At 46.1% G+C, this 24,647-nt stretch overlaps 1 protein-coding gene across 6 annotated transcripts in view; it reads right to left on the bottom strand.

Moving 5' to 3' along the window:
* Positions 1-24,647, bottom strand: part of NSD2 (nuclear receptor binding SET domain protein 2) — a 111,313-nt gene that overhangs the window by 64,164 nt on the left and 22,502 nt on the right. For 5 of the 6 annotated variants that reach the window (XM_054554904.2, XM_024246460.3, XM_002814508.6 and 2 more), the window contains exons 2-3: positions 15,492-16,117; positions 12,378-12,540 (exon numbers count right to left, since the gene is read on the bottom strand). In XM_054554904.2, the coding sequence (XP_054410879.1) occupies positions 12,378-12,540; positions 15,492-16,088 (760 nt within the window). In that variant the 5' untranslated portion in view covers positions 16,089-16,117. Of the gene's footprint in view, positions 1-12,377; positions 12,541-15,491; positions 16,118-17,350; positions 17,524-24,647 lie in introns of those variants that run through there. The other variant, XM_054554902.1, reaches the window with a different exon arrangement.

Here is a 24,647-nt window from a genome sequence, read left to right as displayed (position 1 = left end):
TTGGTGTTGTCTGAGCCTATTAACCTCAAAACAAATTCTATACTTTTTATCCCTTCCATGACACATGCCAAAGAGGGAAACTAATTAACTTACAAGAGACTCAGATAAGGTTCAAAATTTAATGAGAAAGAAAGCCAACCAGGCCAGGCGCCGTCCCTCACGCCTGTAATCCCACCACTTCGGGAGGCCGAGGTGGGGAGATTGAGCTCAGGATTTCGAGACCAGCCTGGGCAACATGGCAAAAGCCCATCTCTACGAAAAATGCAAAAATTAGCCGGGTGTGGTGGTGTGCACCTGTAGTCCCAGCTACTCCGGAGGCTGAGGTGAGAGGATGGCGTGAGCCTGGGAGGCAGATGTTGCAGTGAGCCAAGATCATGCCACTGCTCTCCAGCCTAGGTGACAGAGCCAAACCCTGTCTCAAAAACAAAAAAAGAAAGAAAAAAGAATAAAGCTAGCTAGCTGACTAAATGCACTCCTTTATTCCCTCTTAAAAAGATACCAAATAAGACAAGAGGACATCTGCAAGAAAGGAGTGAGAGAGGCAGTGAAGGAGGCAGTATACTGGCATCACACAACCTGGGTTCAAATCCCAGCCCTGCTACCTACCAGCTAGCTACCCCCTATCTCACAGTGCTAGGGTGACAGGAGCATCAGTGGCCTCAGAAAGCAGCTCAGACCACAGAGTAACCCCACAGATGCTCACTAGTCTTACTCTTAGCTGAGAGGAAGAAGCCACGTCCCACAGTGCAGCCAGCGGGATGAGGAAAGAAAGAGACAGGCCCAAAATCCAAGAGAGGAGGTACCAGATTCCACTGAAGTCAAATGAGAAGGTGAATACAGGTAAGCAGGTTAAAAGGTCGGATCTCTGTGCCAGGTGAGAGGAGGGAGGGGGATCTCCCTGGCACAGGATGGGGGCAGTTGCCACTCCCTGTCCCCTCACGCAGAACATTGGCCCAGATGAATCAAAGGATATTTCCTGAAGACCTGAAGTGCTCCAGAGGAAAAACCTCTCCAGTGAGTCTTTTGGAGATTCCCCCAATTAAGTGGCCAATGGCCAATCAGACCCTCTAACACAAAGGAGGGTGGATAACCAAGCCTCCCCACCCATGGTTGCAGGCAGCTCTAAGTGTTGTGCTCTTAAACACGAGCCCAGCACCAAGGAACCCCTGACCCAGGGAAGCATCCAGTATGAATGAATCCAAAACACACAGAAATGAATGGCCTTCTGCAGGGCCACAGACATAAGGCAAGGGAAGAGAAGATACCCAACAGAGAAACCCTGTGTGCTATGAAAAGAGAACACAGAAAAACAAAGAGGTATTTGAAATTCTAAAACACAACTATGAAAATAAAATTCAGGCCGGGCGCGGTGGCTCAAGCCTGTAATCCCAGCACTTTGGGAGGCCGAGGCAGGCGGACCATGAGGTCAGGAGATCGAGACCATCCTGGCTAACACGGTGAAACCCCGTCTCTACTAAAAATACAAAAATTAGCCAGGTGTGGTGGTGGGCACCTGTAGTCCCAGCTAACCGGGAGGCTGAGGCAGGAGAATGGTGTGAACCCGGGAGGCGGAGCTTGCAGTGAGCCGAGACTGCGCCACTGCACTCCAGCCTGGGCGACAGAGCCAGACTCCATCTCAAAAAAAAAAAAAAAAAAAGAAAATTCAACAAGAAAGCTTGGAAGATAAGAAATCTCCCAGAAAGAAGAAAAAAATTAAGATGAAAAATATCTATTTCCATAGCAACCTGTAAGATCAATCTAGGAGGTTTCATACCCAAATAATAGGCTTTCTGGAGAAACAGAAGCTCCAAGAATAAACCCAAAATCAAGTCTCCAACTAAAACAGTCCTAAGTGTCCCACTGCAACATCCACAGCAGGGCACACCCTGCTGAAATTCAAGCTGCTGGGGGTTGGGTGAAAGGCCAGCCTCCAAGTTAATGGAACAAGAAATAGAATAGCAATGTACGTGAAGAATAGCAAATTATGTGAAGAATGGCCAAAAACTCTGGATGCTAGAAGGAAATGGAGTAATACCTTCAAAATTCCTAGGGGAATTCTTCTCAACATAAAATTCTATACCCAGTCAAACCATCAATCAAGTGTGAAGATAGAAAAGTAGCATACTCTGGGCCAGGCACAGTGGCTCACGCCTGTAATCTCAGCACTTTGGGAGGCCAAGGTAGGCAGATCACCTCAGATCAGCAGTTCGAGACTAGCCTGGCCAACATGGTGAAACCCCGTTTCTACTAAAACACAAAAAATTAGCCAGGCATGCTGTGTGCCTGTAGTCCCAGCTACTCAGGAGGCTGAGGCAGGAGAATCACTTGAACCCGGGAGGTGGAGATTGCAATGAGCCAAGATCGTGCCACCGCACTCCAGCCTGGCATCAGAGCAAGGCTCCATCTCCAAAAAAGAGTAGCATACTCTGGGCTGGGCGCAGTGGCTCACACATGTAATCTCAGCACTTTAGGAGGCCAAGGCGGGTGGAATACTTGAGGTCAGAAGTTCGAGACCAGCCTGGCCGACATAGCAAAACCCCATCTCTACTAAAAATACAAAAATGAGCTGGGCAGGGTGGCATACACCTGTAGTCCCAGCTACTCGGGAGGCTGAGGCACGAGAATCACTTGAACTCAAGTGGCAGAGGTTGCAGCAAGCTGAGATCCCGCCACTGAACTCTAGCCTGGGCGACAAAGCAAGACTCCATCTCACAAAAACAAAAGTAGCATACTCTGAACTGCAAGGACTCAAATTTACTTCCCATACAAACTGTCTTAAGATACCAAAAATAGCCTCCGGGCAAAAAGAAAACTTAACCAAGAAAGAACACAGCATAGAACTGTAGGGACCAGCCCTACAGGGCCTGCGGGTTTTTCTCCTCGTGTGCGGAGACGAGAGATCGTAGAAATAAAGACACAAGACAAAGAGACTGAAGAAAAGACAGCTGGGCACAGGGGACCACTACCACCAAGATGCGGAGACCGGTAGTGGCCCTGAATGTCTGGCTGCGCTGTTATTTATTGTATACAAGGCAAGGGGGCAGGGTAAGGAGTGTGAGTCATCTCCAATGATAGGTAAGGTCAAGCGAGTCACGTGTCCACCAGACAGGGGGCCCTTCCCTGTTTGGTAGCCAAGGCAGAGAGAGAGAGGGGACAGCTTACATTACTTCTTCTATGCATTTCTCAGAGAGATCAAAGACTTTAATATTCTCACCAATTCTGCTACTGCTATCTAGAAGGCGGAGCCAAGTGTACAGGGCGGAACATGAAAGTGGACCAGGAGCGTGACCACTGAAGCACAGCATCACAGGGAGACGGTTAGGCCTCCAGATGGCTGCGGGTGGGCTTGACTGATGTCAGGCCTTCCACAAGAGGTGGTGAAGCAGAGTCTTCTCTAACTACCCCATGGAAAGGGAGACTCCCTTTCCTGGTCTGCAAAGTAACGGGTGCCTTCCCAGGCACTGGCGCTACTGCTAGACCAAGGTCGGCTAAGTAATGGGTGCCTTCCCAGGCACTGGCATTACCGCTAGTCCAAGGAGCCCTCTAGTGGCCCTGTCCGGGTGTGACAGAGGGCTCACACTCGTCTTCTGGTTACTTCTCACCGTGTCCCTTCAGCTCCTATCTCTGTATGACCTGGTTTTTCCTAGGTTATAATTGTAGAACAAAGATTGTTATAATATTGGAATAAAGAGTAATGCTACAAACTAATGATTAATAGTATTCATATATAATCATGTCTATATTCTATGTCTAATATAACTATTCTTATTTTAAGTATTTTCTTTATTATACTGGAACAGCCTGTGCCTTCAGTCTCTTGCCTTGGCACCTGGGTGGCTTGCCGCCCACATAGAACTACAGAAAACAATGTAAATAACTAGGGAAAGCAGCTTAAAGAAAGTCTAAGCTTACTGCAGTGCAAAAGGTTAAGAGTGCTAGCAAACCAGATTCAAGCTGGAAAAAGGAAGATTCTAGGAGAGAGCTCCAAGGGAAGAAAAGATGAGAGAAAAGAACTTTTTTACAAAGAAAGAAAATCTAAGTAGTAAGGAAAGAGGGTTAAAAGATGAGTTCCAAGGAGCAGAAAGGGAAGATGGGACTCAAACCCAGGTTTCCATTTTTTTTTTAAGGAGAAAAAATAACTATATAAATTATATAAATAGGAGAAACTAACTTCATAATAAGGATGAGTTTTAAGGATAAGGAGATGAATACTTGAAAAAAATTAAGGCTGTATGGACAACATAGTGTATGATTTCAAAAGAAAGGCAGTAATTAATTCCAAGGAAAACAAAAGGTTTTACCAGAAAGAAAATGCAATTACAGAACACAACTTGGTTTTTCACTGAATGATATTTACATAGTCAAAATTATGTAAATACTTATTTTTCATTTATTACAAATAGTGACTTAATTATATGGGGAGAATGGGCGGAAAGAAACAGAAAATGGCTGAAGAGTTCAATCTTCATTTTCCATGATAGAAAGTTAACAGAAAATGTCTACATGAGAAATCAAAGTATTAGAAGTAGAAGAAAATGTTGAAAGAGATAAAAATAATTACCTCTGGGGAGGAGAGAGGAAGGCAGGGGATGATTTTTCACTATTAATCTTTCAGTACAATTTGACTTGTTTTTAAGTGTTCAAACTTCTTTGATTTGAAAATACCTAAGATTCAAGGATATGTCAAGGGATTTGTGACTTCTTCCATTACTTTAAAACTTTGTAAGAACTTTTCTTAGTAATGAAAATGAATACAGGTATGTTATAGCATTTTTATAATAAAGAAAACCTGTAACAGCACACATAATATAAAATTAAACCATGTTTATAAATAATGACACAGATAAATGCTCCTTAAATGTCAGGTGGGAAAAAAAGCAGAAGAGATTATTGTAATCTGATCCCAAGTTTATAAAATAAATGAGTGCAACATTCTGAAGTTCTTTCCTATCTAGAAACTGGATAACATAACTGAATTTTCTACTATTTTTATGGGTTTCTTTAATCCACAGGAACTATCTTTTGGTCCAAGCTGAGAGGTGAATATCTCACTGTTTTTATTTTACCAATAATTAACCAGTTGTCCCAGTACTATGTATTAGTAATCGACCCTTCCTATGCAATTTTTTTTTTTTTTTTTTTTTTGAGATGGAGTCTTGCTCTGTCGCCCAGGCTGGAGTGCAGTAGTGCAATCTCAGGTAACTGCAACCTCTGCCTCCTGGGCTCAAGCAAATCTCATGCCTCAGCCTCCCCAGGAGCTGGGATTACAGGCCCCTGGGACCACATCCAGCTAATTTTTGTACTGTTAGCAGAAACAGGGTTTCATCATGTTGGCCAGGCTGGTCTCGAACTCCTGACCTCAAGTCATCCACCTGCCTTGGCCTCCCAAAGTGCTGGGATTACAGGCATGAGCCACTGCACCTGGCCCTCTTCCTATGCAATTTCTGATGTTCATTAATCACCATCTGTATAAAAATGCATGTCACTGACCTCCCCACCTACATCCCCTTCGAAGAGAACCTGGCTTCTACTAACAGTCCTGGTACCTAATTTTGTACTATGTTCCTTTTTTCCCCATCACAGCCCATTAGACTACAGGTAGTTTGTGACTCTCTGGGCTCAACTAAGCCAGAGTTTCTCTCCAGATTTTGTGGAGCCTGTTAAGTTCCATGCATGCAAAATGAACCCCACCAACAGACAAGGCTGCCTCAGAGATAAAGCTCCAGGGAGGGAAGAGGAGCCATAAAAATGCAGACAAGGCCAGGTGTCTGCGGAAGCCAAGAATGGAACACAGGAGCAAAGTCACAACGACATGAGACCACAGAGCCCCCTGGGAAACAAAGGACAAGCATGACCATGCCTGAGTTTCCCAGTTCAGTCTCTGGAGGGAACCAGAGCCCCAAAATAGGTAAAGCAGAAACTGCCAGAACTACAAGTAGAAAAACAGCACATCCACAATCCCATGGGAGATTTTAACACACCTCTCAGCAAGTAATAGAACAAGCAAGAAACAAATCAGTAAGAAGATAATACCATCAAATAGCACAAGACATGAGAAAGCCAGATTACCTGAAATATTTTTAGAAAATGCTAGAAGCTTTTTTCTTCCTATATAAAGCAATGAGGGTTAATTCCTAACATTCCCTTCCATAACACAGAAAAGGTGACAACAAAAATCTCCACAACAGAAAATTACTTGATTCCAGACCACAGTTATCCAAAGAGACCAGTGAGTGTAATATCTAAAACATACAGTTATCTTCTGTTTCCAACTTAAAAGGTTGAGCCTTGACCAGCCTAGCCAATATGGTGAAACCCCATCTCTAGCAAAAATACAAAATTAGCCAGGTGTGGTGACACATGCCTGTAGTGCCAGCTACTCAGGAGGCTGAGGCAGGAGAATCACTTGAACCTGGGAGGCAGAGGTTGCAGTGAGCCGAGATTGTGACACTGCACTCCAGCCTGGGTGACAGAGAAAAACTCTGTCTCGAAGAAAAAAAAGGTTGAGCCTAAAAGCTGCTAGTCCACCTAGGTGCCCTGGTAGACACCAGCTAACACAGGTTCTGCTGCTGTAAATTACAAAAATGCTATTAAGACTTTCATTAACTTAAGATTTCCAAAGGAAATTTTGATTTCCAAAAGAATCTAGATTGAGCTGTGGCTTATGAGTTATGTTCATTTTCGCATGTATATTATACTTCAGTTTTCAAAATTTAAGTATGTTACTAAGATACACGGATTCAAACCGGTCCATAAATCCCAAGCATGATAAATAAATTTTTTTTTTTAAACGGGGGCCGGGCGCAGTGACTCACGCCTGTAATCACAGCACTGTGGGAGGCCGAGTCAGGCAGATCACAAGGTCAGGAGGTTGAAACCAGCCTGGCCAACATGGTGAAACCCCAGCTCTACTAAAAATACAAAAATTAGCTGGGCATAGTGGTGTGCGCCTGTAATCCCAGCTACTCGGGACGCTGAGACAGGAGAATCATTTGAACCTGGGAAGTGGAGGTTGCACTGAGCCAAGATCATACCACTGTACTCCAGCCTGGACGAGTGAGCAAGACTCCATCTCCAGGAAAAGAAAAAAAAAACAAAAAAAGGATAGGAATAGAGGGTAGAAAAATATAAAAGTACTGGCTTCACAGGACCCATGCTCAGCCCACTCCATGGCAGGAGCTATCTCTTCTTCACGTCCCTGTCCTTCCAAAACAACGACACTCACCACTCACTGTCTCATTCTCATCATGGGGTGCTGCAGGCCAAGTGTTGGAGAATCAAAAATGGACCCCAGAGCTCCACTTGGAGCAAGGGCTCAGCACTGCTTGGAGACCTACTGCACACAGAGTTTCCCTTGCAAACTCTGTCTCCCAGATCAATGAACACAACCAGCGACCAGACCTGGGCTCCTACATACCATTCTGTACTCAAAGAACCTAGGCCTTCTCTGAGGAATGGCTGATGCTAGGGTTGGGGGGCGGGTGGGAAAAACAGTACAAGATGAGCCTGGAACATCTTCTTGTACCAGAACGTAAAGAGGTGCTCAAGGGCTGACGGGGACATGTCAAAGGCATACAACTTAAAGGAACTTAATAGAACTCCCACTGGTCAAATTTGGGACAATGTGAGGACTTAAGAAAATAAGGACTAAAATACATAACTCTTTTTTTTTTTAGGGGGGAGCTCATCTTCACAGAAAAATGACAGCTAAAATGTAGACAGTGCAATAATAGCCAGTTACCATTTAACAAGTCCATGATGAATCATTAAGGACTGCTGAAGCCATGGCTGTTGAGGACAGGTATGGTGGCTCATACTTGTAATCCCAACAATTTGGGAGGCCAAGGCAGGAGGAAGATCACCTGAGCCCAGGAGTTTGAGCCTGGAGTGAGCTATGATTGTGCCACTGTACTCTAGCCTGGACAGAGCAACAGAGCCAAGACCCTATCTCAAAACAACAACAAAAGCTACACCGTTGGGACAGACTACAAGCACAGCCTACAGGTCCCTCATTAGTGACAATGGGGACCCGTGCCTTTCCACAGAGAGCTCTGGTGGTCATTGCCTACCAGGGGTGGGTCAGCTGACACATAAGCTCCTCCTGATGTGGTCTGACTAGCACTCTGTCCTTCCCTCACTTCTCTTTGTTCTGCTCACTTCCTTTGACCCCTTTTCTTTTAAGATTATCTGAATCTCCTTTCAGCTGGAGGGTATCTACCCAGGCTTGACTCCTTCTGAACTGCTTTTCAAATGTACAGTATCTTTTATACTCTAATGCCTTCACACACAAAAAAAAGTATATTATCAGTCTTCTGAAGTAGGTTTGCTTGTGCCTCCTACTCTACATCCCACAATAATTCCTAGAGAAGCAGACTGCTGAGGTGAGGCAGGCCACTGCCCAGCCTAGGCTGGTGCAGGACACTCCCTTCTTCTGCACACAGATCTTTAGTAAAGGGCCAAAGCTACCTTTCAAGGTTCCAACTTTGAGATCCAGCCTGGCCTTTCTGACCTAGGTCTGATCATGAGAAAGCTAAAGCAGTCATGAGGAATTGGGGATTGGGAGTGCTGTTCTAGACTAGCAGAAGCTAAAGAGGCACAACCACCAGATGCAAAGTATGCATCTCAATCCCAAAGTACAGAAAAAGGCAGGTACGGGGCCTGCTGGGGACATGCCCCTATACCTGCTTTTTAGCACAATAACAGACCTTGTTACTGATGTGATGTTTCCCGAAATGTGGCTGGGTGCTGAGTCAATAAGGAAACTGTCCTTGTTCTGATGTATTTGGGAGTAACAGTGCCACGACAGCTACCAGCCATCATGCAACAAAAGAGATGGAGGCTAGGCACAGTGACTCATGCCTGTAATCCCATTGGGAGGCCAAGGCGGGTGGATCATGAGGTCAAGAGATCAAGATCATCCTAGCCAACATGGTGAAACCCCATCTGTACTAAAAATACAAAAATTAGCTGGGTGTGGTGGCGTGCACCTGTAGTCCCACCTACTCGGGAGGCTGAGGCAGGAGAATTGCTTGAACCCGGGAGGCAGAGGTTGCAGTGAGCCAAAATCGTGCCACTGCGCTCCAGCCTGGCAACAGAGTGAGACTCTGTCTCAAAAAAAAAAAAAAAAAAGAAAAAAAAAAAGAGATTCAACAGGTAGAACAAGATGTTTCAAGGTGGAGAATCAAGATGAGGGGATAGGTGTCTGCTGTGCTGTTTTACTTTGACTTGAAAGTTTTTAAAATAGATTAAAAAAATAGATCAAATATTTCACACATACACACAAAAGCTAGAATCCAAGTACACCCATTTGGCGTTATGTTTTGAAAACTGAGGGAATACCTGAGGACATGAAAACACTTAAAAACAGATATAAAACTATTAAAATTAACCAAACGCTAGGTGGCTGCAGGGTTAACAACTGGTCAAACAGGAAGGTTTTCAGGAAGCAGCTATAGAAGAAACCAGGGGAATGGGGGTTGAAACAATAAAAACTCGGGTTTTAAAAGTAAAAGTGAGGATAATAACAATTGCTAATATAAGAGTCCGGTGGTCACTGCATTAAGACCTTTCCATGAAGGTGATGGTATCATCTTCCTCATTTTCATATACAGGTAAACTGAAGCTTAGCGAGATTGAGTTCATTATCAAGATCAGCCAGCTGAACTAGACCCTGGCAGGCTGATTCCTGAGTCCCAGCCTCAACCGCAGAGAGTAACACAACGGTGCCATAAGCACAAGAGTGAAAGCACTTAGCCACAGTGCAAGGTCCAGGAGTCAAGCAAAGAAAGAGAGATGAGGCCGGGCACGGTGGCTCATGCCTGTAATCCCAGCACTTTGGGAGGCCGAGGTGGGCAGATCACTTGAGGTCAGGAGTTTGAGACCAGCCTGGCCAATATGGTGAAACCTCATCTCTACTAAAAATACAAAAATTAGCCAGGCGTAGTGGCACACACCTATAATCCCAGCTACTCAGGAGGCTGAGACACAAGAATTCCTTGAACCCAGGAAGCAGAGGTTGCAGTGAGCTGAGATCGCGCCAGTGCACTCTAGCCTGGGAGACAGAATGAAACTGTGTCTCAAAAAAAAAAAAAAAAGAGAGAGAGAGATAAAGAGATAAGTAAAAATGGCAGTATATCTGAATGTCAGAGAAGCTGTTGTAGATTACAGGAATTACTTAACTCCAAGGCAAGGGAAAGATGCAATGATATTAAAGTTGGGCTGCGGCACTGTAGCTCATGCCTGTAATCCCAGCACTTTGGGAGGCCGAGGCAAGTGGATCACTGGAGCCCAGGAGTTTGAGACCAACTGGGCAACATGGCGAAACCCCATCGCTACAAAAGAATACAAAAATTAGCCAGGTGTGGTGGCACGCACCTGTAGTCCCAGCTACTCAGGAGGCTGAGATGGAAGGATCACCTGAGCCCAGAAGGCAGAGGTTGCAGTGAGCTAAGATTGCGCCACTGCACTCCAGTCTGGGTGATGGAGCGAGACTCCATCCCAAAAAAAGAAGAAATTAAAAGTAATAAGCCCTAATAAGAAGAACAAGGAGACTTTCAAAAGACTACTTCAGTTTCATAGGCATGAGAGGCTAAAAGCTAAAGATGGCATCATATAAATAAGTAAATATCCCCAGACACTAAAAAGGAAATCAGTAAGAGCTGCTTGTGTGCCACACAGAAAAATGACATGGGAGTCACAAGGTTTGCTGTGTGGAGACTGTGCCTGGTTTTAGAAAGCAGAGAAAGAATTAGCAACCCCTCACACACACCCATGTGTGCCTGCACCCGGGCTGCAGAGGCTTGAAGGTCCATCCTCAAACAAAGGGGAGACAGCTTCTGTCTCAACCAGCATTTATTTTTTCATATTCTGACCAAGTCTAGAGGCCCTGGGGTACACCCTAGGGTTCCCGCAACCCCTTGGAAAGGAATCCCCGAATTCTGGCAAGCCAAGAATGCCAAAGGTCCTCCATGAAGACAGAGATGAAGCCAGGCCACAGGCTCTTCTGCCACAACTCCTGCAGAGCACACATGGCACAGGACAGGAGGCCAGGGCAGGACTCAGGCAAGGGCACCCAGGACTCGGCAGAGGCCTCTTCGTCCTCAGCCTGCTCCTCTAACATCTACATCTGCCAGGGAGGCACCTCTGTACCCCACTCCTAGCAGCCACCTGCTCCCACAGCCAGCTGACAAGCCTATTTTGGCCATGCAGGTGGCAGTGCAAAGACATAAGCTCATAGCAAGGGCAGCAATGCTGCCCCCACAGGAGCTCAGGCCTCCAGCCAGAGACCAGAAGGGGACATGTACGCAAGGACCACCAAGGGGCCATAAAGGCTGACTGGTCAGCAATATTGGACTGGAGCACTGGCCTGGTCTGGCCTGACTCTAGATGCCACACTTCCAGAGGGTGCACAGATCAGATCACAGAGTGACACTAACTTGCTCAGTTCTAACTCCGCACTCGCCACATCGCAACTTGCTCAAACTAAATTCCAACTTCACTCTAGAAGAACTTTCAGAAAAACCTCAAACCACATTATCTTTTACTATTCCTCTAAAAACACATTTATGGGTTGACCAACTACTATTTGCTCTGTATCAGGGACATATAACATTCTTTTATTTTTTGTGAGACAGAGTTTCGCTGCTGTTGCCCAGACTAGAGTGCAATGGCGCGATCTCGGCTCACTGCATCCTCCGCCTCCCAGGTTCTAGCAATTCTCCTGCCTCAGCCTCCTGAATAGCTGGGATTACAGGCGTGTGCCACCACGTCCGGCTAATTTTGTATTTTTAGTAGAGACGCGGTTTCACCATGTTGGTCAGGCTAGTCTCAAACTCCTGACCTCAAGTGATCCACCCGCCTCGGCCTCCCAAAGTGCTGGGATTACAGGCGTGAGCCACCGCGCCTGGCTACACATTCTTAATATGTTACATCAGCTGCTCCATGTAAAAATCAATTTATCTACCCAAGCTTCATAACACAAAGATGATCACTTCCAGTGTTTTCCATCTTCCCATAGGCCTAATAAAATTCACTTGGACATTTTTACAACTTAAACTTAGCATAAAACACACTTGCTGCAAATCATCCTGAAGCAAGCAATCATTGTAACTAAATAATAAACTATCATAAAAACAGAAATTATACAAGGCAAAGGTCATGTCTCCCTTAACACTAACTCAATCAGATGAAGTACGTATTTGAGTTGAATATAAAAAGAAATGGCAACACATCACATTTGAATCAATCACTAACTTTAGGTAAAGCTGCAAAAATGAACCACAGCAGGGCTGTTTAGAGAGAGTAAGAAAGAAGCCTGGAGATGAGAAAGATTAAGTGCAGAAGAGAAAGTTGGAAAAACAACCCAAAGAACACAATACCTTTAAGTTTGGTATAGCTGTGAAGGAGTGGATCCGCAGAAACCATGCAAGGCCACCAAGGGTAACCCGACACTTTGGACCACACCAAATCACCAACGTTGTATTTCAACAGGTGGTCTTTGTCTCTTCCAGTGTTTGGACAAGACTCTTTCTTAGCTGGAATCTGAAAATGAACAACAGAAGACAAACACTAACACATCCAATCACTACCTGTGTATCCAGAAGACCAAGGATTCACCAGGCTACAATGTCCAAATACACACAGACCCCCAAAAATGGAATATGCTCCTTTGCTGTGTTTTAGATGATAGCCTCAACATCGTTTCATCAAAATTTTGTCTCTCAGGCCAGGCGCGGTGGCTCAGGCCTGTAGTCCCAGCACTTGGGGAGGCCAAGGCGGGCAGATCACAAGTTCAGGAGATCGAGACCATCCTGGCTAACACAGTGAAACCCTGTCTCTACTAAAAATACAAAAAATTAGCCGGGCGTGGTGGCGGGCGCCTGTAGTCCCAGCTACTCGGGAAGCTGAGGCAGGAGAATGGCGTGAACCCGGGAGGCGGAGCTTGCAGTGAGCCAAGATCGCACCACTGCACTCCAGCCTGAGCGACAGGGCGAGACTCCATCTCAAAAAAAAAAAAATTTGTCTCTCACTCTCAGCTAAAGGATCAGGACAGTGCATAGCACACAGCAGGTGTTCAACATTATGAAGATCTCTATATAAATCTATTTCCTTGGCCTAGTATTAATAGATGGTCTTTAATGGTACTTTATTCAACTGGTCAAAAAGGAATTCTCACAGAATTCCAAATCCATACTGACTCCTGCCCCCCCAGTCATGTCTGACAATCAGTTCTCAGCAGCCCACGTGTCACCAACATGAACCGTCCCAGTGTGGTGAGGGCAAGGGCACCAGGAGGACTAGGAGCAAGTCTCGGCTCCATCACATGTAATTTGAGTCCTTGGGGCTCTCTGAGCCTCGATTTCTCCATCTCTAGAACATGATGAGTAGGTTGAGGCTGAACATTCCACCAAAGAAAAACTCCCCACAAGCCACTCACAGTTCTGCTCTCCAGTGGAAACAAGCACAGCCAGCATGGCCCCAACCCTCCAAGGGTGAATCTCTAGCCTTGCTCCTCAGAGCACTATACACATGGGTAGATTGTTCCACTGCCTCAGGCCTCAGTTTTCTCACCTGTGAGCTGAAGATGCCGGCCCAAAACCTTGCCACAAGCATGCTGGTGAGGGCTGGCATGAGCTGCCACACGACACATTTTCATGTTTTTTTGATCCTCCCACCTCAGCCTCCCTAGTAGCTGGGACCACAGGCAGTGCCACCACGCCCAGCTAATTTTATTTTTTATAGAGACAGGGTCTCGCTATGTTGCCCAGGCTGGTCTTGAACTCCTGGGCTCAAGCAATCCTCCTGCCTCAGCCTCCCAAAGTGCTGGGATTACAGATGTGAGCCACCACACCAGGCCTGACATACTTTCAGAACAGCTACCAGATGACTGCACAGCAACCCAGGTTTACATTTATTGACCCCACTCTCCAGAGGAAGAGTCAAAATTCAGGTGAGTTACTCAAGTTTTAACAAAACCAAGGGACACAGCTAGGAATAAAAGCCAGATTTTTTTGTTTGGTTTGTTTTTCAGTTGGAGGAGAAAGAAAAAGCCAGCTCTGATGCAGGAACATCGTTTGAGGCCAGGAGTTTGAGAACAGCCTGTGCAACATACCAAGACCCTGTCTCAAAACAAAACAGCTAGGTCTCTGACAACTTGCACAGGCCTCTTCCCAAGCAAAAGCATGAGGTTCAATACTGCCGCAGGCACTTCAAAAAATCTTTCTAGGCTGGGCACGGCAGCTCATACCTGTAACTCATGCACTTCAGGAGGCGGAGGTGGGAGGATCGTTTGAGCCCAGGGGTTTGAGACCAGCCTGGGCAACACAGCAAGACCCTGTCCTACAAAAAATAAAAAATTACTGGGCATATAGTGGTGCACACCTGTGGTCCAACTACTCAGGAGGCTGAGGTAGGAGGATCACCTAAGCCTGGGAGGTCAAGGCTGTTGTGAGCCATGATCACGCCACTGCCCTCTAGCCTGGACAACAGAGACCATCTCAAAATAAATAAATAAATAAAATTTAAAAACTTCACCACTGCAATTACATGAACGAGAACGAAACAGCTCCTGAGTAATCAAAAAACGTTTTTTTAACCCTCAAAGCTCTTCATTATTTTAACAATTTCAAGGAGCTGCAACTAAAAAGCAACACCCTACAGACCACCAGATGAACAGAGACTGCTGCCCCATCAAGAGTTCTTTCCTTCTGCCAAAGCCATGGCCCCTTGGTTGTTTCGTATGGCTTATACTCATCTGAGTGTCAGGGCCATCCTGAGTGCCACGTGAAGGCATGGAAACACCAACCACCAGGCAGAATGGAGCAGCGCCACCACACCTTTCCATCGCAAGTTAGGATGAAGAAACACTCATTTGCTTGTGTTCAATGTGCTGGGCTCTGCACCAGGAACCAAGAACAGGAGGCAAAAGACACATCCCTAGGCCTCAGGGAGGCAGGCCATCTGCTGGACCACTTAGCTGAGGAGACAGTAAGTGGACACTGGACCACAGGGTAAGGACAGCGGGAGCACCTCTGCATAGCTCTGCTTCCCACTCATCAGATGGTGCAGACTTAAGAAGTCACACTCTAGAGCCCAGCCTGTCTCCACTGACCACATCAGGCTAAAGAACACCTTGGAGATGAGATCCATGAAAAGAATGTAGCCTGACGTTGTCAAGCAAGGGCTCTGAAACTGGCAGAACCACGTTAAGAAACAGGCTTTGCCTCTTTTTAGCCATTTGAATCTTGAACACTTAGCTCTCCTCTCTAGACCTCTCAACTGGCTCAGCAGCCAGCTGAGAACTGAGGAGGGAGTGCCAGGGCATCCTGGAGCCCGCCCTCCAACCCACAGCCAGGGCTCAGGCAAGTGGCTGGAAGTACCAGGCCTGTCCTCACCTTCTCCGCCCACCCCAGTACTCGTGCAGGTGCCCTCATAGGGTGGCCATGCTCACTGCTCAAGGTCACGTGACCCCTTACACAATGTCTCCTAAATACCTTTTTATCTGAAGGACTTGAGATCTTAGACACAAGAGCTGCTTCGACAAGGCCCTGCTCCAGCAAGGAGTCATATTTTATGCTCCTCTTCCTGTTCCTTCTCGCCTTGTTTTCTGGTTTTTGTCCATTTTCTTCTGACTGAGACACATCAGCAGCACTGTCACCACAAATGGAAGATTCAAAGAGAGGCTTCCCATTCATGTACGTTTTGGTGATTTTCAGCTTAATTTCTGGAGAGCCATTTTTGATAGGGGTAGTGTTAGGGGGAGTCCCAATCCCTTTCATTTCCGGGGACTCAAAACGCAGTTTGGCATCGTGTGCGCCGGGTTCTCCATTGAACACCCGGGAAGTGAGATCTTTCAGCTTGTCGGCTGGAATAAAGGGCAAGGCGTCGTGGCCGTTAAACTTCTGCATGACCCCCTCCTGCAGGCTACTGGACAGCTGGGCTTTGCTGAGGAACACAGAACACTCGCGATTCACCTCGCAGCTCGGAGTCTTCCCGTTGGCACTGCCGAGGATTTCCGGTGCCTGCTTCATCTTTATGCACTTTACAACACTCTGAACAGAAAGGGGACTCTGCTTGATGCTAAATTCCATCCAGCCCAGATGCTTCCGTTCTTAGAACACTATGGTATTAAAAAAAGAAAAAAGAAAGAAAAAGCAATTACATTTAAAACCTAGGATAGGTATGCCAGGACCTCTACAGTTTTGTGGGGTCTGATTTTCTTTGTAAGCAATTTATGACGTTTTTATAATAATTCAGGTCACAGAAGGCAGTTTTAGTATCACAAAAATTACACGGAATCACAAAATGATAAAGCTGAAAGAACAAGGAATCATTTTTTAAAGGAAGAACATGAAAGTCAGTCAAGACAGCAAACCCCAGTCATACAACTAATAATCTACAGTGTGGCCATGGACGCATAACTTAATTTGCCAATCATCCCTGAAACACAGATTTCCACCTGTCCACCAGCATATACTTAAAAGAGCTAATATGTGTGAGGCAATTGGCATAATGCCAGGCCTACGCAAAAGGACAACAGGGAATAGCATAAAAGCAAAATCAACACTAACAGGAAAAGAGCTCATCCCAATCCCTCCTGTTACAGCTGAGGTATCAGGCGGAGGCTCAGAATGTGCCCAAGATGACCTGGTCAGCAAAGTTTAAAACCAGATATTCCAACTCCAAGCACAGGATTAGCTCCAGGTTGATGAAAATAAGAAGCAAAAAACCAAGAGTCTCCAAGGGTGAAAGCATTCCCAGTCAGGTCTGGCTATGCTCAACCCAGTATTCTTATCTCAGTCCACTAATCCCCTCCGTGTTCACGCCTAAATTAAACAAGAAGGAACACAGCAGTAAGGTCACATTTTTTAGCTACTACCTGAAGATTAACTACTTGAGAACAACACTGCTGAGCCACAACACAGGTTACTTTGCCAGTGCACCCCACACTGGCCAATGAGGCCCAAGTGCAGAAGGGGCAGTTTAGGAAGGTAACTCTGGCTGCAGCGTGGTGGTGTAGGGTCTTCACTGCAAAGCTACAGTCCCTAATCTGAGACATCTAGTGAAGGGGCCAAAGCCCCAAAACACAGCTAGGAATAAGAAACAGGTAGGCACCCACCCCAGTTGGGAAGGCATCTCTCAGGCGTACACTATCACAAGCTCCAATAACAGCCCTCTGAGAAGGCAGAAATCAACAGCATCAGACACTGGGGAAAATTTGAGTACAGTAAGGACCAGAGATGCCCGTGGACTAGAACAGCGGTTCTCAAATGGGGAGGATTTTGTTCCCCAGGGACACTTAGCCTCATCTGGAAGCATTTTTTATTACCACCACTAGGGGGCGGCCCCTGACCTATGATGGGTTGTGGTCATGGATGCTGCTGCATCTCCTGCAACGCAAAGGATGCCCGTGCAACATGGCTATGCGGCCCGAGATGTCCACAGTACTGAGATGGACACCTGACATGCAGCAATAGGGGGCTGCTGGTGTCTGCAACCCGCAGTCTCCACAGAAAAGCAGACAGCTGAGGAAGGAGACAGGAAAAAAAGAGCAAATGTAAAACCCTGAAAAAACGTTAAAGTCCCAGTTCAGCTACATGCGCTCTGGACAACTCTTTAACACCAAAACACATACAAATGTGTTCTGTCTGACCTGCACAATTTCTTAAAAAGGTAGATCAAAGTCAGTTCCTCTTCCAGCTCATATCATACCAACTGTCCCAAGGTAAAAACTATAACCCTGGACAAAACATAAAAAATCACCTCCTGAAGGAACTGAGAGCAACCAAAAGCAGAGAGAAAATGGATTGAACCAACTGTTGAAAGAAAGGGAACAGCACTGGGTGAACTCCATTTTTAAATGTGTGACTGAGGAGAGTTTGAAGCAACTGTAACAGCTATAAAATGAGGAGGGAAATCTCAAGGAGAGAGTCTCAGAGGGGAGCCCCAAATTCTGCCTATAAACTGTGCCCAAATTCCAGACTGATTCCAAGCAGCCTAGCTTATGAAATAACTGAAAAGAGATTCCAGCTGCTGGACAAAAAAAAAATAAAATAAAAAAATAAAAAAGAGGTGTGTTTTTTTTGTTTTTTTTTAGACGGAGTCTTGCTCTGTCACCCAGGTTGGACTGCAGTGGCGCGATCTCAGCTCACCGCAACCTCCACCTCTCGGGTTCAAGCAATTCTCCTGCCTCACCCTCCTGAGTAGCTGGGACTACAGGCGCCCACCACCACGCCCGGCTAATTTTTTGTATTTTTAGTACAGACGGGGTCTCACCATGTTACCCAGGATGGTCTCGATCTCCTGACTTCGTGATCCGCCCGCCTTGGCCTCCCAAAGTGCTGGGATTACAGGCGTGAGCCACTGCACCTGGCCACAAAACCATTTTTAAGGGGAATGTGGTCAGGCTTTGGGAGGCCCAGGCAGGAGGATCACTCGGAATTCAAGACCAGCTTGGGCAAGACAGTGAGAGCCCATCTCTACAAAAAATACAAAAATTAGCCAGTCGTGGTGATGTGCACCTGTAGTCTCTGCTACTCAGGAGGTTGAGGCAGGAGGATCGCTTGAGTCCAAGAGGTCAAGGCTGCGGTGAGCTATGATTGCACTACTGCGCTCCAATCCGGATTACAGAGCAAGACTGTAAAAAGAAGGGGGAGAAAAAGGAAGCAGAGCCTCATGGATCTGTGGAACAATATTAAAGGGTCTGGGGTCCCACCCAGAAGGAGGAGAGGAAAAAAAAAAAAGGCAAAAATATTTGGAGAAAACAATGGTCCTCCAAAAGTTCCCCAATTTAATAAGACACAAATGTACAGATTCAAGAAGTTCAGCAGCTGGGTGAGGTGGCTCATGCCTGTAATCCCAGCACTTTAGGAGGCTGAGTCAGGTGGATCACTTGTGGTCAGGAGTTCGAGACCAGCCTGGCCAACATGGTGAAACCACAACTCTACTAAAAATACAAAAATTAGCCAGGCTTGGTGGCACACACCTGTAATCCCAGCTACTTGGGAGGCTGAGGCAGGAGAATCGCTTGAACCCAGGAGGTGGAGGCTGCAATAAGCAAAGACCACGCCACTGCACTCCAGCCTGAGTGAGATTCCGTCTCAAAAATAAATCAATAAAAATAAAAATAAAATTTTTTGTAGAGACGAGATCTTGTCTTGTTGACCAGGCTAGTCTCTAAGTCCTGGCTTCAAGGAATCCTTCCACCTCGGCCTCCCAAAGTGCTGGCATTACAAGCAGGAGCCCCTGTACCCTGCCAAACAATTTTTTTTTCCCTTGAGACAGGGTGTCACTACCACCCAAGCTGGAGTGCAGGGCAATGGCACAATTTCAGCTCGCTGCAACCTCTATCCTTCAGGGCTCAAGCAATCCTCCCATCTCAGCCTCCTGAGTAGCTGGGACTATAGGTGTACCCCACCATGCTCAGCTAACTTTTTAATCCTTTTTTTGTAGAGATGGATCTAACTATATTGTCCAGGCTGATCTCAAACTCCTGGGCTCAAGGGATCTTCCCATCTCAACCTCCCAAAGTACTGGGATTACAGGCATGAGCCACTGCACCCAGCCCAAACCACCTTCCTTTTTTTTTTTTTTTCTTCCCCTTTGAGACAGAGTCTCACTCTGTCACCCAGGCTGGAGTGCAGTGGTATGATCACGGCTCACTGCAACCTCTGCCTCCCAGGCTCAAGTGATCTTCCTGCCTCAGCCTCCTGAGCAGCTGTGAGGACTACAAGGCACTTGCCACCATGCCCAGCTAATTTTTGTGTTTTTGTACAGACAAAGTCTCACCATGTTGCCCAGGCTGGTCTCAAACTCCTGGGCTCAAGCGATCCACCCACCTTGGCCTTTCAAAGTGCTGGGATTACAGATGTGAGCCACCATACCCGGGTTTAAATATCGTTCTTATGTTGGGGAAGGCAAGGAGTGGGTAAGTTCTTAAGTTTAGAAAAGTATGAAGAATAGGACAAACTAAACCCACCACGTTGAAAGACAATGTTTTGCATTCTGCCACATTTGCTTCCAGTTTTTTGTTGTTGTGGTTGTTGTTTTGAGAAGGAGTTTCACTGTCACCCAGGCTGGAGTGCAATGGCCAGATCTCAGCTCAGGGCAACCTCCACCAGGTTCAAGCGATTCTCCTGCCTTAGCCTCCTGAGTAGCTGGGATTACAAGTGTGTGCCACCATGCCCCGCTAATTTTGTGTGTGTGTGTATTTTTAGTAGAGACGGGATTTCACCATGTTGGCCAGGCTGGTCTTGAACTCCTGAACTTGTGACCCACCCACCTCAACCTCCCAAAGTGCTGGGATTACAGGCATGAGCCACTATGCCCAGCTGCTTCTAGTTTTTACATGAAAGAAAAGAACTACAAATAATAACCACTACAAATGTGTATTTAGTGCTTCCTCTGTGGCACTCTGGTTTGAAGGCAGTCTCCAAACCTGAGAACTAGGAAAGGAAAGGAGCAATGGGAGCCAGCCCTCATGGGGTTGCCAGGTCCAAGAAGCCAGGGTCACCTAGGCAGACCATCCACCTCCACACCCACAACACTATAAGGTAGGCACGACTCTTCCACTCCACAGGTGCAGAGGCTGTGACACCCAGGTCGTACAGCTGGGAAGCAGAGGGGCAGCACTCAAATATAAGCACTCTACCTCCAGGTGCTGCCTCCCACCAGTCTGGTGAGGAGTGAATGCATAAAGCACAAAAAGATGAAGTCTACCTTATTTCCAATGTATAAATTCCATTTGCTCTCCCCCAGAGGCAATCTCCATCATGATCTTCCTATACATCCTCCCAGGCTATAGTGTGTATTCATTAACACAGAACTGTTGCATGCAGTTTGTATTGCTATAAACACTGTCATACCTTTGCTCTGCAACTTGGTCAGTCAACATATCTTTATTTTCCCATCATGATATGTACAAATATAGCTTAGTCTTTTTAGCTGTTGTATTATTATTCATCACAAATAATTTATTCTTATTAAGTTATTCAAAGATGATGGAAACAGGCCTGGCATGGTGGCTCATGCCTGTAATCCCAGCACTTTGGGAGGCCGAGGAGGGAGGATCATCTGAGGTCAGGAGTTCGAGACCAGCCTGGCCAACATGGCAAAACCCTGTTCTCTAATAAAAATACAAAAATTAGCCAGGCGTGGTGGCGCACGCCTATGATCTCAGCTACTAGGCAGGCGAAGGCAGGAGAATCGCTTGAACGTGGGAGGCGGAGGTTGCCGTGAGTTGAGATCGCACCACTTCTCTCCAGCCTGGACAACACAGTGAGACTCCAACTCAAAAAAAAAATGATGGAAACATACATAGAAAATGATGTAAAGTTTCCCAAAATATTATGCAAAGTTAGCATAATCCTTATACCAAAACCAGGAAAAAAAAGTATTAAAAAAAAAAAAAAAGCTATAGACAAGATCAGTCAAGAACTGACTGAAACTACCCTAAATAGAAGTCAATCAAACCCAGCCATCACTATATTAAAAAAGATAAGATACCATGGCCAAAAAGGGTTTATCCAAAAATATAAGGATAATCCAACATCAGGAATTCTATTAATGTTGTCACCATGTTAATACATTATGGAAAATTTCTGGTGAAGATGGCTAAAATGCTGTTTTAAAGAAAAAAAGAGGCCAGGCATGGTGGCTCACGCCTGTAACCCTAGCACTTACGGAGGCTGAGGCGGGTAGACTGCTTGAGTTCAGGAGTTCGAGACCAGTCTGGTCAACATAGTGAAACCCTGTCTCTAATACAAAAATTAGCCAGGAGTGGTGGCATGCACCTGTAGTCCCAGCTACTTCGGAGGGGAGAGGCAGGAGGACTGCTTGAACCTGGGAGGTCGAGGCTGCAGTGAGCTAAGATGGTGCCACCGCACTCCCACCCGGGTGACAAAGTGAGACCTTGTCTCAAAAAACGAAGAGAGAGAGAGAAAGAGAGAGAAAGAAAGAAGGAAAGAGAAGGGAAGGAAGGAAAGGAAGGAAGGAGAGGAATGAAAGAGTTAGGCAAGGAAGAGAGGAAGGAAGGGAGGGAGGGAGGGAGGCCGGGCACAGTGGCTCACTACTTGTAATGCTAGCACTTTGGGAGGCCAAGGAGGGAGGATTGCTTGAACCCAGCAGTTTGAGACGAGCCTGGGCAGCATAGTGAGACCCTGTCTCTACAAAAAATAAAATTAGCCAGGCACACTGGTGCACATCTACAATCCCAGCTACCCGGGAGGCTGAAGTGTGAGGATGGCTTGGACTCAGGAGGTTGACACTGCAGTGAGCTGTGACCACACTATTGCACGCCAGCCTCGTGACTCAGCAAGACCTTGTCTAGCTACATTGCCTAACGCAAAGCAAGAAAGAGAAATCTCCAGGTCTAGAAATGAAAAGGGAACAGCAGTCTGAGCCTCATAGGGTGTAGGCTGCCCATGGCAGGACCCCAGGGTTTAAGAGCTGGGGCTTGGCAGCCGGAATACAGAGCAGAGGTGCAGGACAGGGGCTTGGGCCTGACTGGGCTTCCTGCACAGAGCCCGAAGGAGAGGAGTCGTGGAGAGCAGCTGGCTACAGTGATTAGGAGCACCACGTGTGGAGCTGCTGTCTGGACTAGAATCCCAGCTCTGCCACTTCCTAAACTGTGGGACCCTGGCCAAGAGCCCCTACCATTCATCCTCACTCCATGTCCTGAGGACAGAGGACCCACCTTGCAGGTACTTTCAAACATTGAGGAGGAAAAGAAGCCACCACCAGGCAGAGGACTTCCTCATCATCAGGTGAGTGTCTGTGGTCACAGTGCTGTCATCATCACCTGAGCCCCTTTACCAGCCAGCCCACGGCTGGGCCCTCAGCAAACACCCACCAGAGGCCACTGGGGTAACAGAGCCACCCTTGAGAAATGTGAACTCCAAGCCTCTGCCTAAGAAGGCGAAATACCGAGACCAAAAAATGTATGTCAAAACAGGTCTAGAATGAGTGACACTGGTAGGGCCTGCAGGGCAACCTGAGAACTGCTCATGGGGAGCCCCCCTCTCCTCGGGAGAGCCACTGAGAGATGCCCCTGAGGTAAACACAGCCTCCCACCAGCAGTGAGAGATCCTCCAGGAGCCAGGCATGGGACAGTATGGAAGGTCTTCTACAGAAGAACAGGAAATTACTGTTTTCATGATTTGCAGACTCGGAAAAAAAAGGTATTGGTATTGAAATTAAAAACTCAGTTGAGTTGAATATAGCAAACCAGGCACAGCTAAAAATATAATAGGTTAGAAGATAAATCTGAGTGAATCAGCAAGGAAAAGGGCTGATAAAGAGATGAAAACCATGTAAGATAAATTAAGACATAACATTCATGAATGTTTCATTCTTTCAAATATAAAGTGCCTACTATGAGCAAGACACTGATTTTAGGTGTTGGGATTATAACATTGAACAAAACAGGGTGAAAAACACTCTGTCTACCCAAAAGAATTAAAAGCAGGAACCAGAAAATATTTGTACAACCATGTTCACAGGAGCACTATTACAGTAGCCAAAAGGTTGACGTAACCCAGGGGTCCATCAACAGATGAATACATAACCAAAATGTAGACTATCTGCACAGTGGAGTAGTATTCAGCTTTAAAAGGAAGGAAATGCTGATATCTGCTACAATATAGATGAATCTTGAAGAAACTATGCTAAGTGAAATAAGGCAGACACAAAAAAGATAAATACTGTAAACTTCCACGTACATGAGGTCCCCAGAACAGAATTCATAGAGACAGGAAGCAGAATGGTGAGTGCCAGAAGCTGGGGGAAGGAAGAGGAGGATGGGGACTTATGGGACAGAGTTTCAGTTTGAGAAGATGAAAAAGTTCTGGAGATAGTGTCATGGTTGTACAACAATGTGAATGCACTTAAGACCATAGAACTAAATGCTTTAAAATAGTTAAAATGGTAAATTTTATGTTACGTACACCCCCAAATATCCTCTAACTTCAAGGAGCTTACATTCCTATGCAGTTCTAGTTGGAGAGGCTTGGGAGGATGAGGGAAAGACAACTTTTTCTTTTCATTTTTTTTTTTTATTGAGACAGGGTCTTGCTCTGTTGCCTAGGCTAAAGTACAATGGTGCCATCACAGCTCACTGCATCCTAGAACTCCTGGGCCCAAGCAATGCTCCCACCTCAGCTTCCCAAGTAGCTGGGAATACAGGCATGCACCACCACACTGGCTAATTTTTGTATTTTTTGTAGAGACGGGGTTTCACCACATTGCCCAGGCTGGTCTCAAACTCCTGGACTCCCAAAGTGGTGGGATTACAGGTTGAGCCACCTCGGCCAGCCAACAAATTTCAAAGAGATGAAACATTTTCCAGAGATGAAAGGAAAATTAGATATTCTGATTAAAAGAGCACCCTATGTTCTGAGCAAAATAAATGAAAACAAATCATCTAGATACATTGTATTGAAATTACAGAACATGAAGGACAAATAGAAAATCTTCACCAGGTGTGGTGGCTCACACCTGCAATCCCACCACTTTGGGAGGCTGAAGTGGGAGGATCACTCGAGGTCAGGAGTCTGAGACCAGCCTGGCCAACATAGTAAGATGCCGTCTCTACAAAAAATTTTAAATTTAGCCAGGTACGGTGGCGCACACCTACAGTCCTAGAAGCTAGTCCT

The sequence above is a fragment of the Pongo abelii genome, chromosome 3 (genome assembly GCF_028885655.2).
Source record: "Pongo abelii isolate AG06213 chromosome 3, NHGRI_mPonAbe1-v2.0_pri, whole genome shotgun sequence".
NCBI classification, from domain to species: domain Eukaryota; kingdom Metazoa; phylum Chordata; class Mammalia; order Primates; family Hominidae; genus Pongo; species Pongo abelii.
The sequence above is the reverse complement of the archived record's forward strand: the minus strand, read 5'-3'. Positions and strand labels throughout refer to the sequence as shown.